The 14,888-nt window shown below is 31.7% G+C and overlaps 1 protein-coding gene across 1 annotated transcript in view; it reads left to right on the plus strand.

The window, feature by feature from the left end:
- The window catches only part of LOC110030499, a 58,267-nt gene extending 44,045 nt beyond the window's left edge, over positions 1 to 14,222 (plus strand). Inside the window, exons 4-5 of the mRNA XM_020733234.1 lie at positions 12,915 to 13,024; positions 13,762 to 14,222. Coding sequence (XP_020588893.1) covers positions 12,915 to 13,024; positions 13,762 to 13,987 — 336 coding nt within the window. The 3' untranslated portion in view covers positions 13,988 to 14,222. The remainder of the gene's footprint in view (positions 1 to 12,914; positions 13,025 to 13,761) is intronic.
- The last annotated feature ends 666 nt before the right edge of the window (positions 14,223 to 14,888 follow it).

Consider the following 14,888-nt stretch of genomic DNA (forward strand, 5'->3'; position numbering starts at 1 on the left):
CATTTAAACTATGAAAATTATGGGGTCAGTTTGACTTCATCTTTTTCAAAACTAAATTTTTTTTTAACGTCCTTCCGAAGCGGGCAACGGGATTTCAATTCCGATGACCGACAGCTTCTTACGGGCAAACTCCACACCAAAAATAGTGCCGACAATATGTATCTTCATTAGGTATGTTTCTAATAAAAAATGGTACAAGCATTATTCTCATATTACAATATATATATATATACATATATTTTTTGAAAATTAACCCTATTATCCCAAATTTGATACTCAGGGAGAGTTCAGGTGAATATTTGATGCACTGATATTGAGTCATCACAACCTATTTTCTTTCTTTCTAACCATCATATGTCCCAAGTTCTACTAGTTGAGAACATCCAACTTGAGATTGAAAAGGAACTTTATGTGTATACAAGAAGAAAGAAATTTATTGAGCAGAATTAAGTCTTTATGCAACTACAAAAATGTTCACAAGCAAATCTGAATTCACACATCTTTGAAGTTCCAAGGGAGATGAAATCAGTTGGAAATGACAAGAAAAAATTCACATATTATCCTATCCAGAATTATGGTGCCTATGGAAGTTATCTTCAATTTATAAAGCTTTTGTATATTATCTTGATAGTGTGTAGATATACCCATGCCTATTCATCCAATACTTCAAAATTCTAGAAAAAGATAGTTGAAAAGGAGATCTAAGCACTTTATCTAAATGACACATGGATCTTTATAAAGCTTCCTCCAAATAAGAGAACCATTGGGTTTAATTAGACATTTCATTTCAAGTACAAAGTAGATGGGAGCATTGAGAGGTTCAATGCTTCACTCAGTTATATGGGATAGATTATCAGGAGATATTTGCTCTAGTGGCTGAGTTAATCATTGTAAAAGTTATTTCTGTAGCAGTGAATAAAGAATGAGAACTGCATGAAGTTAAATTTAAAAAATTCATTTTTGAATGCAGAATTTGAGGAAGTTAGTGTATATAAAAATTCCACAAGGATTAAAAAATGACTCAAATATACATATGATTTGTAAACTAAGAAAGTCACATTATGGCTTTAAACAATCTCCGAAGGGTTGGTTTAACAAGCTTGCCAAGGCTATGAAATCTAATGGATATATTTAATGCCAAGCGGATCACACATTATTCATTTGGAAAATCTAGGACGTCTTTGTCACTGAATTTAAAATTTAGGATCTGGGACTGATGAGATATTTTCTGAGCATGAAAGTGGCCAGTCTAAGATGGATATTGGGGCATCTCAAAGAAATTACATCCTAAGCTTACGAAAAAGACATGAATGTTAGGATGCAAACCTGCTAAGTCTCAGTTGAATTTCAATAGAAAAGTTCCATTACAACAACAATAACAAACCTTTATCCCACTAAGTGGGTTCGGCTACATGAATCTTTTTTCTCCATTGTGTTTTGTTGAGTGTCATATTTTCATTTAATTCTAATAAATTAAGATTATTTTTTATACTATATGCCCAAGTCTTTCTAGGCCTATCTCTGCCTTTAACATAAGTCGAATCTAAAACATATATACTCTTAATCAAATGATCAGATGGTCAACGTTTAATGTGATGCCACTGATCTCCATAATCATTCTCATATTGACAACATTTAACTTTGTTTTATGCTTCTCTTTTAAAGGCCAACATTCAAAGCCATAAAACATTGCTGGTTTCACCACCATCTTATAAAATTTTCCTTTTAATCTAAGCGATACTTTTCTTTCACACAATTCGCCCTAAGCATTCCTCCACTTCAACCAAGTTGAATTCTACTAATAGCATCCCCATCTATATCACCATCACTTTGAACAATAGACCCGAGATATCTAAAACACTCACATCTTTTAATAATTTGATCACCCATAGTTACAATTCTGTCACTAGAGCCACTGCTACTAAAATTACATTCCATGTATTCAGCCTTTGTTCTACTCTAACGTAGGCCTTTAGACTCCAATGTAGACCTTCATAATTCAGTTTTCTCCTGAGCTTTCTCTCTTTTCTTATCCACGAGAAGGATATCATCACCAAAAAGCATATGCCAAGATACATCTTACCAAGATACATCTTCCTGTAAATGTTCAGGAAGAGGATCCGTAACTAAAGAAAAAAAATATGGGCTTAAAGCCGCTCTCTGATGTAATCCAACAAAAGTAGGAAAAAAATTTGTCAATCCTCTATCTGCTCGAACACTAGTAACATATCTAGTATACATATTTTTAACGACTTGAATATAAGTCATATCAACCCCTTTCTTCTCAAGAACTCTCTAAAGGATATCTCTTGGAACCTTATCGTTCTTCTAAATCAATAAAAATCATATGTAGATTCTCTATATTATCTTTGAACTTCTCCATCAAACCTCTCAATAAATTTATAGCTTCCATAGTAGACTCGCCCGACATAAATCCAAATAGATTATGAGAAATCTTTGTAATACGTCTTAACCTATGTTCAATTATCCTCTCCCATAATTTTAAAGTATGACATATCAACTTAATTCCTCTATAATTTGCGTATTCTTGTGCATCCCCTTTATTATTAAAAATGAGGACCAAAATATTTTTCCTCCACTCAGGCATCTTTTTAGTTTTTAGAATAATATTGAAGTGTTTAGTAAACCAAGAAACTCCCAAATCTCCTGTACATTTCCACACTTAATTTAGATATCATCAGGCTCTACGGACTTTCCTCCCTTTATTTTTTTTAAAGCCCTCAATTTTTTTACTAATGCAATGGTAATAATTAAACATTTTATTATCATTAACAATATTTAGATTAGTAAGGTCAGTCGTATTTTTAAAAATTTCATTAAAAATATTTATCAAAATAATTCACCCGCCTATGTTGAATATCTTTTTCATAGAAAAACAATTTTTGATTTTATCTTTAATACACTTTACTTGAGTTAAATCTTTATTTTTCTCTTCTCTTTGTTTGGCTAATTTATACATATATTTTTCACCATTCATAGTATTTAATCTATTATAAAGATTACTAAAAGCGAAATTTTTAGCTTCACAGATTGTTCTCTTAGACTCCTTACGGGCCATTTGATATTGGTCTTGTTCTTTAAGTGTTTACATTTAAACCATTTTTTATAACATAATTTCTTTTATTTTATCATTTATTGGATATTATTATTCGACCATCAACTATTTTTATTTATAGAAAATTTTCTTTTGATTCTCCAAGTACATCTTTTTTCATTTGTTTAATAGTGTTTGTTACTTTGTCTCACATAGAATTTTCTTCTTCATGAACATCCTAAATCTTGAAAGCTTGAATTTTACTCATAAACATCATTTTATTTGTGTCTTTTAGATACCCATATAATTCTATGACGATGATTTCTAGCATTTTCTATTCTACAAATCTTCACCTTAAAATCTAGAACTAATAATTGATGTTGAGTATTTAAACCCTCTCTTGGAATGACCTTACAATCGTTACATGCTCGACAATCTCTTCTTCTCACAAAAAAATAATCAATTTGTGTTTTATTAGATCTATTTTTATAAATAGTAATATGCTCTTCTCTTTTCTTGACTGAAGCAGTAACAATAACAAAATCATACGCTAAAGCAAGATCTGATATGACTTTACCTTCTTCATTAATCACTCTAAAACCGTAGCCACCATGAATATTTCTAAATTCTTTTACCAATCTACCGACATGTCCATTTAAATCTCTTCCAATAAAAATTTTTTCTTCAAGTGGTATCATTTGTATTAAATTTTCTTAGTCATTCCGAGATTTATCTTTGGAACCTATATCTAAACCTATTTGAGGAGCATAAACACTTATAGTATTAAAAATCTTAGTATCAACAATAATCTTAAGGGCTATAATTTTATCTCCAATTGTATTAATTTTTACAACATTATCTTTCAAACCTTTATCTATAATTACACCTACGCCATTTCTAGTGCAACCCTTACCTGAATACCAAAGTTTAAAACCTAAGTTATCAATCTTTTTAGTTTTTTCTCCAATCCATTTTTTTTTTCTCCAATCCTTTTTCTCCAATCCATTTTGTTTCTTGAATACCTAAAAGATATTTATTTTTTTATGAATCATAATATCAACTAATTATATTAATTTATGAGTGAGAGGACATATATTCTAAGATCATATCCTAATATTAGTTTCATGAACTAACTTTTTTACCCGTATCCGTTCGTAATTTGTGAATTCTTACTTATTTGGCATTACTCACCGGCACCGGTGTAGAGACCTTGTACACTTTTCAATGTATTCAGGACATACATCGCGTTGCTTTCAGAGGACGCACTAGCATTTACACAATGATTAAAAGAATTCATGTCATGATTTTTCGACAAATTTTACATTAGATGTCGACTACTTAACACAACCCTTTACTTTTCACATCTGTGACTTGAGACCTGACAATAAAAGTGTTAATAAAAAAGTAACATTCCATTGTTAAAAAAAGTAGATATCGAGGATAAGTTGGTAAACTTATCTACCTATCATACACTAGGACTAATGTCACTTAGTCTATCTATATTGTGAGTCAACATATGAATGATTTGAATGAATAACATTTGAAGATGGTTTACAAAATATAAGAAGACCCCTGATAGGTTTACTTTGTAAGAATCAAGTAACAAGAACCTAGATATTTACTTTGATACTAGTTGGGCAGGGGAACTCATAGACAGAAGGTCCACTTTTGGTTATTGTTCCTATGTTTGTGAAAATCTTGTCACCTGGAGAAGCAAGAAGGAAGCAATGGTTTCTAGAAGTTGAGCGGAATCTGAGTACCAGGCACCTGCATTGGAATTTGTGAAGGAAAATGGATTCAAAGGTTATTAAGTGAGTTGGGACACTGCACGATCTATCCCATAAAGATGTTTTGTGATAGCCAAGCTGACATTAGTATTGTAAAAAATTTTGTGCATCATGAGAAGATCAAGGACATTGAGATTGATAGATTTTTTTTTCTAAAAAGGTCAATGGAAGCATTATTCACTTAATCTATTTGATTCGTCGTCAAGTCACTGATGTTTTCATTAAATTTCTATCTCGAGGCAGCTTCACTAATTTGAATACCAAGTTGGGCTTTTATAATATCTATGACCCAGCTTGAGGGGAATGTGGAATTCTAAGTTTCGTATTTTATTGTTCTCTTTTATTCTCCTTTTATTATGTCATATTTCTTTTCTATCGAGTTAGTTTATCTTTGATAAGTTGTACTGTTTGTAATTAAGTTTGTCCTAGTTGTTCCTTGTTATATAAGGAGAAGAGTTGTAATTTGATACTGAGAAATAAAATAATATAGTTTCTCTATCATTTTTTGGATGGTGTTAAATAAGTAAACTTGTTGGGAGAGATGATCATGTGATCAGTTGTGCTTGACTCTATTATCTCGATTTTATTTGAACTTTTTTAGAAGCACAAATGAGACATGAAATGAAATACTCACGTGATTGAACCATATCGCTCATACTCATTGCTGTGCTGAGTTTCTCTGCTTCATCTTACTTTAGTCATTTTGTATTTGTGGTTTTCTTTTTCTTGTGAAATGAAATATGTGCTTGATGATGTCGAGTGATTTAGATATGGAAGTTTATTTTTGTTTTATGGATGCTTCCCTTGGATTTTCTAATAGATGTTTTTTGTACCCAATTTTGGTTTGTATGACTTGATTCAGGTTGCATTTGGTGTAAGTACAAGTAAAGTAATGTTTTTATTGATAGTATTTCTAGCTTAACACTGTCTGCTTTCTTCTCCTTTAACAATCGAGAAGATTTTATCTAGATTAGAAAGGGGCGCTTCGATTTATTTGAATGGATGTAGGTTATACTCAACATTTAGTCCATCTTGGAATTCATAAAATTTTTCTCCTACATAAGCTTATAGTATTGCAGCATTTTTACTGCATCTCATTTTGATATACTGGAAGTATTTAAGTCACACATATATATTTTTTAATAATATTTGGTAATTTTTGGTTGCCGGTAGTTTACATTATTTTCTGTTGTGATTTTTTAGCTTAATCTCATATGATTAAGGTGATGGCACACACCTTGGAATATATTTGCTTTGCTCCATCCCTTATTTCCTTAGTTGTTGTTAGAACATTTAGTTTGTGTTGGCTTGTGGCATCGTTGAATTCCATAGCTATGCACATAATTGAGGAATTTTCCACATCTCATGTGGCGGAATTGAGATTAACTTCACTCAGTTTGTGGTCAATAAGGTGGCCCTACTCTCCCTTTCCTTTGAGGTAGATTTTTTCAGTTTGAAATTAAATAAGTTAATTTCTTCTATTCAACTTAAGTAAAGATTGAAATTTTTGGTACTTACACCAGTCTGATTAGGAACATTTAATTGGTCAACAACTTAGAATATATTTGACATTTTCTTTTAAAAGGAAAAACAATCCCCCTTGTTGGAGTAGGTTCCTTGCAGCATGGAGTGGTGGGAGATGTTTAGGTGTTAGAGACTACAGGTTTAAGTGGACAGTTAGAGGGAGGAGTTCTGGAGGCGGACATTAGGTGGTAAGAGGGTATTGGAGTTTCTTTTTGGAAGTCTTGCTCTCTTATTTTTACAAGATTACAATTGTAAATTTCTACCTATGAAAATTTTTTATTATTTTGAAAATAAAGGAAGATATTCTATCAGTTTTTTCTTGAAAATTTTAGAGGGATATCTCCTGAGGCCCATGAATTGCCAATAATGGATGGCAAGATAGGCAGCTAGGCTTGCAATTCCACGGATTTCCAGGTTACCAACTATTTACGCCAATATACAATATATTAGTGCAAGTGTATGCAATGTGTAAAGATAAATGATGTTGATGTGGGTGCATAAATGATATAGGGTAAATGACATCACTCAGATAAAGTAGTGCATTCAGTGAAGGAAAATTTTATAAGATGGTCGTGAGACCAGCAATGCTCTATGGAGATGAATGTTGGCCTTTAAAAGAGAAGCATAAAACTAATTTAAGTGTTGCCGAGATGAGAATGATTAGATGGATGAGTGGCCACTCAGAGACGAAATGTGAAATGAATATATTCGCGATAGGGTTGGTTTAGCTCTAGTGAAGGACAAAATTAGAGAGAGTCGTCTTAGATGGTTTGGTCACATTAAACATTGACCATCTGATAATCCAATTAGAAGAGTAGATGTATTAGATTCGACTTATGTTAAGAAAAGTAGAGGTAGACCTAGGAAGACTTGGGTATATTGTATAAAATATATTGTATTATATTGTATAAAAAATGATCTTAATTTATTAGAATTAAATGAAATCATGACACTAAATAAGACGCAAGGAGAAAAGGATTCATGTAGCCAACCTCATATATTGAGATAAAGGTTTTATTGTTGTTGTATTCAGATTTATAATGAATAAATGCTACATAGAAGCATAATCACTTGTATCTTATAGTATATGGGTAAAAGAAAAAAGAAGTTTGTTATAACTATTAAGCATGATAACTTGAATTAAGTTCATCACACAAGCTTGCGATCTCTTGATTGAACAAGCACCAAAGACACATCAACTAACGTCTACAAGATATGTAAGGTGGTAGTGTAAATGTAAGATTAAGAGCGAGTATTGTAAATTTAAGCACAATTAGAGATATCTTTTCAGAAAATCATAACATATGATCATTCCACATATGTATCACCACCTTAAATGTCATTAAACTAAACAAATTAATAGTAAAAGAAAAAAAAATTAAGTAAAAAATAACGTTTTTTTTTTTTTTTTTTTTGTTTCAGCACAAGTAAACTAACATTTACATGTAACCTTCGGCTTGGATTGCCATTTTTTATTGCTAGTAAAAGCTGCTTTGCTCCTTGGCGTTTGCTCTCCCCTTGGCTGCACTCTTAACTGTTCCTAACGCCTCGCCTCCTTCAATTGTCGCGAGCTTTCCTTGCACAGTGTCGCGATTCTTCCTGTGCCGTAATCTTCCTGCATCACTTGATCTCTACTCTACGGATCGAGCATCAAAGAAGGCATTCGGCTCTATACAACAACAAAACACATGAGAGCTCTGGTAGAAGTCACAACTCTACCCATTTGCTACCCGCTGATCGACTCTCAGCTTTATGGCTTCTGTTCCTCAACCACTGACTGCTTCAATTTTAAATCTTGGGAAGGCTGCTTATGCTGATATGACTGTTTCTCTGGGATCAATAGATTAGCTTTTCCCTCAGGTTTATAATGAATCATTTGAAGGCCAGGAGACTGTAACCTCATCAAGAAGGTTTGTAGAAAGAGTGACAAACTAGCTCTAATTTTCTCTTATGTTGAAGTTTCCAACTTGGTTGATAAGTGCAAATTTACCCTCATTGGGAAGTTCCAATTGGGACATTCTAAAATGGAAATCATTTGAAAGGATTTTGAAAATCTCAAACTTTTGGGACATTGGAAGGTTGGTCTCTTTGATGGGAGACATTTGGTGATACAATTATCCAAAGTAGAGGACTATGCCAAAATATTTTCCATGAAGTATATGACAATTGATGGGAAATTTATGAAATTGCTCAAGTGGTCTCTTGAATTCGATCCTTGCCATGAATCCCCTATAGTCCCAATCTAGTTTAAACTACCTGGCCTAAAGTTGCACTATATTAATCACAAGTCCTCTATTCTATTGAGCTGCATTAAGGAGACCTATGAAATTGGACATACCCACCTTTAACCTATCTAGGCCTTCAGTTGCAAGGATTCTTGTTGAAATAAATATCACCCTCTCTGATGTGGAAGAAATATGACTTGTACTGCCCACAATGAGTATTGGTAGCCAATTGTCGCAGAACAAAGACCTTATTACTGTAATCACTATAAACTGATTGGACACACACCTGCCAAATATTTCAGGTTTCATCCACATTTGAGATCCAACTTTTTTGTGCATTTGGATTCTGCAGTTCCTAATAACATCACCCAAGTGGAGGAAAATATAGCAGAAACTGTAGATCTTCCAGAAATGTTTAATGAAAATTTGTCTCATTGGGCTATTCCTCACCAACCAGATCTGCAGCTACTTCCCACTGCTGTTGAACTACGAATTTGGTTGTTGCAGATGCTAGCCGATGTGTTTTGGAACCACCTATCTCTAGAGAAGAGGGTAATCAAGCCCTGGAGGAGCGCCATGATCAAGGTGTGCTGCAGGTTGAGACTGCTCAACAATTTATGGATCAACATACCCCCCAAAGTGAGCTCTCCATCGAAGATTCACAAATAGATCAGATGGGATAAACACTTGGAGATGAATGATAGATCTTCCAGAAATGTTTAATGAAAATTTGTCTCATTGGGCTATTCCTCACCAACCAGATCTGCAGCTACTTCCCACTGCTGTTGAACTACGAATTTGGTTGTTGCAGATGCTAGCCGATGTGTTTTGGAACCACCTATCTCTAGAGAAGAGGGTAATCAAGCCCTGGAGGAGCGCCATGATCAAGGTGTGCTGCAGGTTGAGACTGCTCAACAATTTATGGATCAACATACCCCCCAAAGTGAGCTCTCCATCGAAGATTCACAAATAGATCAGATGGGATAAACACTTGGAGATGAATGACAAGTTTACAAATCTATAAAGAAGAAAAAAAGAACTCTCTCCCCAGAATCAGAGGGAGGGGAAGTGGTAAATCCACCCACCATGAATATATATATATATATATACCATGCAAGGCATTAAAAAATTTGGGTGAGTTCTCACCAAATGTTGCTTTAAGGAATTTGTTCAACATGAACTCTTTGCTTTTTACGATTTAATTTTCTCTTATAAATGATGTTGCCATGAAGGCAGTCTAACATAACATTCCTCTTTGGCTTATTTCGAGTCAACTAGAGCACTTTATTTATACAAAGATATGAGGACAATCAAGCTCCTAACAACTCATTATAAATTCCAAATTTTCACCAAACATCAATTTTGTTATTTAACGGAGATAGTTTCATAAATAAGTGGAAGTTCTTATTTTTATTATAAATGGTTAATTCTAAATGCAAAAATTATAATATTATCCATGAAATCACATACAAACAACTCAATGAATTCAATAGAATAAAAAGTAAGCTCAAATTCCCTTAACAAGATAATTGTGATTAATAAAATACTATCATTAATCAATTAAAAATTGACATACAGAATTTTATTTAATAAATTCAGTAGATTTAGTGGGAATTTAATCAATCAAATTATATTATTAATTTGTACCATAAATCACGGTTTGATTATTTTTAGACAACTTATCATCTAATATATTTCAAGAGGTATTTAAAGTGGTCATGGAAATAAATGATTTAACATGCAATCTAAGGCATCATTTTGTAGTCTTATTTGGTGTTTAGTTATGATGCCGATGGGCTAAGGGGCTGTTTGGAATCACTTTTATTTTAGTTTCAATTTTTTTATTTTTTTATTATATTTTGAAATAAATTACATATGTTATGTCAAAGTATGTTTAGTTTTTTTAAATACTTAAAACACTTAAAAGTTGTTCCAATTGTTTTTATGGCTAATTTTATTTATTTATAAAAATATAAAAAAATATGTAAAAAGTATAGTAAATGTATATGTTCTTAGAAACAAAAGTAAAAATTAGATGAAAAACAAAAATATAAAATTAATCTCAATGGGCCTTATTACCTTATTATTTGGAATTCCAAGACGAAAATGGGAGGTTGGGCGGAGAAAATTTTATCTACACATTTTCGTTGCTTAAATAAAATCATCTAAAACATAAACAAAATTTTAACTTGCAAAATTTGTCATGTTTATAAATTTTATAAATGGTAGAAATAGAAAAATTGAAATGTTGTATTTATCTCTCTAGGCTCCTCGATGTCAATAAACTTAATCTATAGGATCCATTTACTCTAAATTAGATTACCCTGAAAAATTTTAGTAATTAGAGGTATGAGTTAATGGTTAACTGGGTAAAATACCTCTAAATTACAATAATTCATATTTTAAATTATTTTTATAAAATATAATAAACAGTAACAAATAACAATAAATAATTTAGTTTGATTATTACTTTTGTTTAATATATATCATCCATCAAATAGGAGTGATCGTCACATACTAAAAGCCTAAAAGTACACATTTCCTAGCATTTCTAAAATCCATCAAAAGTTATCCATTCATTTTCATTTTCATTTTCATATTCATTTTTTGAGCAAGGCTATGTTGCTTCCCTAGCCATATTATACCAAGGTAACTCAATATATGCATATGTATATATCATTTATTATTTATTTATTTTATTAACTTTTTCTTTAACCAATTTTAACAAATAAAAAAAATATAACATGTGCATTTTAAAATAAAAAAGTAAAAATAATGGAAAAATGAAAAGAAGTAATGTAAAATAAAAACATGCTTATCCATCTTCTTGGCACAGTCGGCTCTATTCTCAGTCGCAATTGATGAGTTTTTATCATCTATTACAAAAATTCTGTGTGCGTGCATGTGTATCTATATATATGTGCATATATTTCCATGTACTCATATCAGTTGGTCGGGTATCTGCTTGTCAGTTGTATGTCCCCTCTGGTCTAGGGTTCGATTCCTCCCAAGTGTAGAGTGTGGTACTCGAATTCTTAGGCGTATGAGGGATGACCGAGGCGAGTATAATAGCCTCCGACCATTCCTTTAATATATATATATATATATAAAGACATTTAAAAGAGCTGTTAGTTTTACTTTCTAGACTGTTGTAATGGATGAATTTGGCTTGGTAAAAACAACTTTGATGGGTTAAATGACAAAATAGTATCAATTATTTTTATTTTAAATAGAAATAATAATTGCGTGTCTTTGAATAAAATTTAAATTTTTATATACAGAAAAAAAGGTTCTGTAACATTCTTCCATCAAAATCAGTTAATGTGATAATTGAATATTTAATAAATAATAAGGATTTTGTGGTAATGTCAAAAATGATTAGGATTATTTTTGTCAAAATAAACATGAGTAGTTATTATAAAATAGTATCATTTTATCTTAAAATAATTAATGAATTTAATACTTAATAATTATGTATTCATGAATAAAATTAAAGTCTTGATATCAATTAAAATTATTAAATAATTATGAAGAAAATAGTTAATTGTTTTAATCAAAGAAAATTTTTACAACATTCTTCTCAAAATCACCTAACGTTATGTTTGAAAGTAAGATACATGATCATGATTTTTTTTGTATTAATAAGGATGAAACCGAGAAAAAGGATTCATGTAGCGGATCCCACTTAGTGGGATGAGGGTTTTGCTGTTGTTGTTATTGTAACAAGGATGCCATGGAATGTTATCATTGTCAACAATGTTTTCAATAAAATTGTGTTTTTTAGAGAGCATAGTCGCTTAGATTGTTTTTTTAATCTTATTTTCTGTGCTTTTATATATGTTAATTTTTTTTACAACAACATACTCGCCTCTTAAAATGCATAATCATTTAACAAAAGTTATTATCAAATGCGACCTTAGATCATTAGATGTTTCTTATGATATTTCTTATATATATAACTTTTAACCAGCGATACTTCAGCTGTCCTTGTTGGTTGTAATATTGATTTTGGTTGGTGTTTTAATAAGGAACCTATCGTGCTTTTCAGTTCTTTTTTTAATTTAATATCTTTAAGGTTTTCCGAAAACATCTACACCTCCACACCACTTTTTTTTTTTTTTTTTTTTTTTGTGTTGATTTGCTGTTGAATGGGAGGATAATAGCATGGGCCTTAAAAAGGCCAATGAGGGCCTTAGTAGGGTTTTTTTTTTCTTATAGGATTTTTTTTGCTTGTTCCTTTTCTGTATTGCTTTGCTACTGTATTTTTTAGATGTGCCATTTTCTCTCAGGTTATGTTTGATAGGGCCTTTTTTCTGTGAGCAGATGATAAAAAGCTATAATGTTGAACGCGAAGAAGTCAGAAGGATTGTCAATGCTGACAATGTGAGCTCGACTGCTTTCATGGTCACTGGCGGGACTTCCTTGATTGTTGGGTTTGTTTCAACTTGTATAAATTTCTTTACGTTATCCATTTTGCTTCCAGGTCTCTTCTCTCTCTTGAGTCACATCTATAATCAATTTTCTAATTAACCTAATTATCTTTATAGTAACTCCTTGTGGTTACTTTATTTATTTTTTATTTATCAAGTTATTATTATTATTATTATTGTTATTATTATTTTGTCAATTGACTGGTTTTGAAACCTATCTGATACTGATTACAGACCTCCCAAATTGTTGGTATTTACAATTAATCAACCTCTTTCATCCATTTTTCAAATTCTCATTCAAATATCAAAATTCAAAGTAAAACCCCAATCCGTATTTTTCATTTTTATCAAATTATCAATAGTTTGATTGTGGCACGCATAAATACATCGGTTCGGAGGTTAAAAAAGATCACTTGTTTGCTTAATTTGTAAGTATCAATGTTTCGGGTGGTCTGTATGTAATTATCCCTCTTTCTTTTTTTCTTTCTTTAGGTACTTGCACTGGCATTGAGATTTTCCTCTAAAATCAAGCCATAGTAGTATCAAATATAAAATATGCTAGATTTATTTTCTTCAGGATTTTTAGGTTTGGTACATATTATTATTACTCCCAAATCCTAATTTGCATCTAAAAGGTTTTTTATATTTTATGATAGCTTTCTGCAACAGGATTTCTTATTAAGAGGCGGTTAAAATTATGGTTAAAATGCTCTTATTTATTTTGCAAAATTTCAATGTAGATTTGGGCTTGGTTGGCGAGGTGGCTTTTGGTTTGCCAACAGAAAATTTAGAAGGGAGCAGCTCAAACTAATGGGCCAACTGAAACCTCGTGGATGGTCAAGTTTAAGTAGTCAATTTGTAAGGTTCAGAAAAAGTCGCTCCCCCAACAAAACTGCCGAGCTCCCTGCAAATTCTTCTTCAAACTCTGTTCCAAGCTCAAATAATCTTCCTAATTTTGTGAAATAGGTTCTTACTTGTTTCTATTGTAAAGATATAAGAGGAAAATGTTTATGCAATTTTTTAGATCATGCGCCAATGAGCGCCTTCCCATTGAAGGATTGGAAAGGGGAATCATAGCTCAAGAAATGATATAGATGTGTGTTTTTCTTCAATTAATAAATCATATGTTTTCAATGATATGGTTGCCTAATGCAAATTAGTTGATGTTTCTTAAAAGTTTATCAGCTTTTGTCAATAAAATGAAGGGGGGATAAAGTTTGCCTAAATTTATAGCCTATAAATATTATACTTACTATTGATGTAGTTCAAATATTGATTACGGGTACCCCTTTTTTAGTTAATTTTTGTAGTTATTAGGAGCTCTTTTTAAAACATTGGGATTTTCTTTTCATGTACCTTTATAAAAATGTTTTCATGCTTGATAAAGTAGTCGTCAAGGTCATACATTACAACAACAACAAAAACAAAATATTTATCCCATGAAGGGGGGCCGGCTACATGAATCCTTTTTCTCTAGTGCGTCCTATTAGTTTCCTGTTTTCATTTAATTCTAATAAATTGCGATCATTTTTTATACAATATGCCCAAGTCTTCCTAGGTCTACCTCTATCTTTCTTAACATAAGTCGAATCTAAAATATCCGCTCTTCTAATCAGATCATTAGATGCTCAACATTTAATGTGACCAAACCATCTAAGACGACTCTAATTTTATCCGTCACAGTAGTAACACCAGCCCTATCACGAATATATTCATTTCACATTTTGTCTCTTAAGTGTAAAGCCAATCATGCACCCAATCCTTCCATCTCGACAACACCTAGTTTTATGCTTCTCTTTTAAATGCCAATATTCAGTGTCATAGAGCATTGCAAGTCTCACTACTATTTTATAAATTTTTCCTTTCA

This window comes from Phalaenopsis equestris, unplaced genomic scaffold (genome assembly GCF_001263595.1).
Source record: "Phalaenopsis equestris unplaced genomic scaffold, ASM126359v1 Scaffold000729, whole genome shotgun sequence".
NCBI lineage: Eukaryota > Viridiplantae > Streptophyta > Magnoliopsida > Asparagales > Orchidaceae > Phalaenopsis > Phalaenopsis equestris.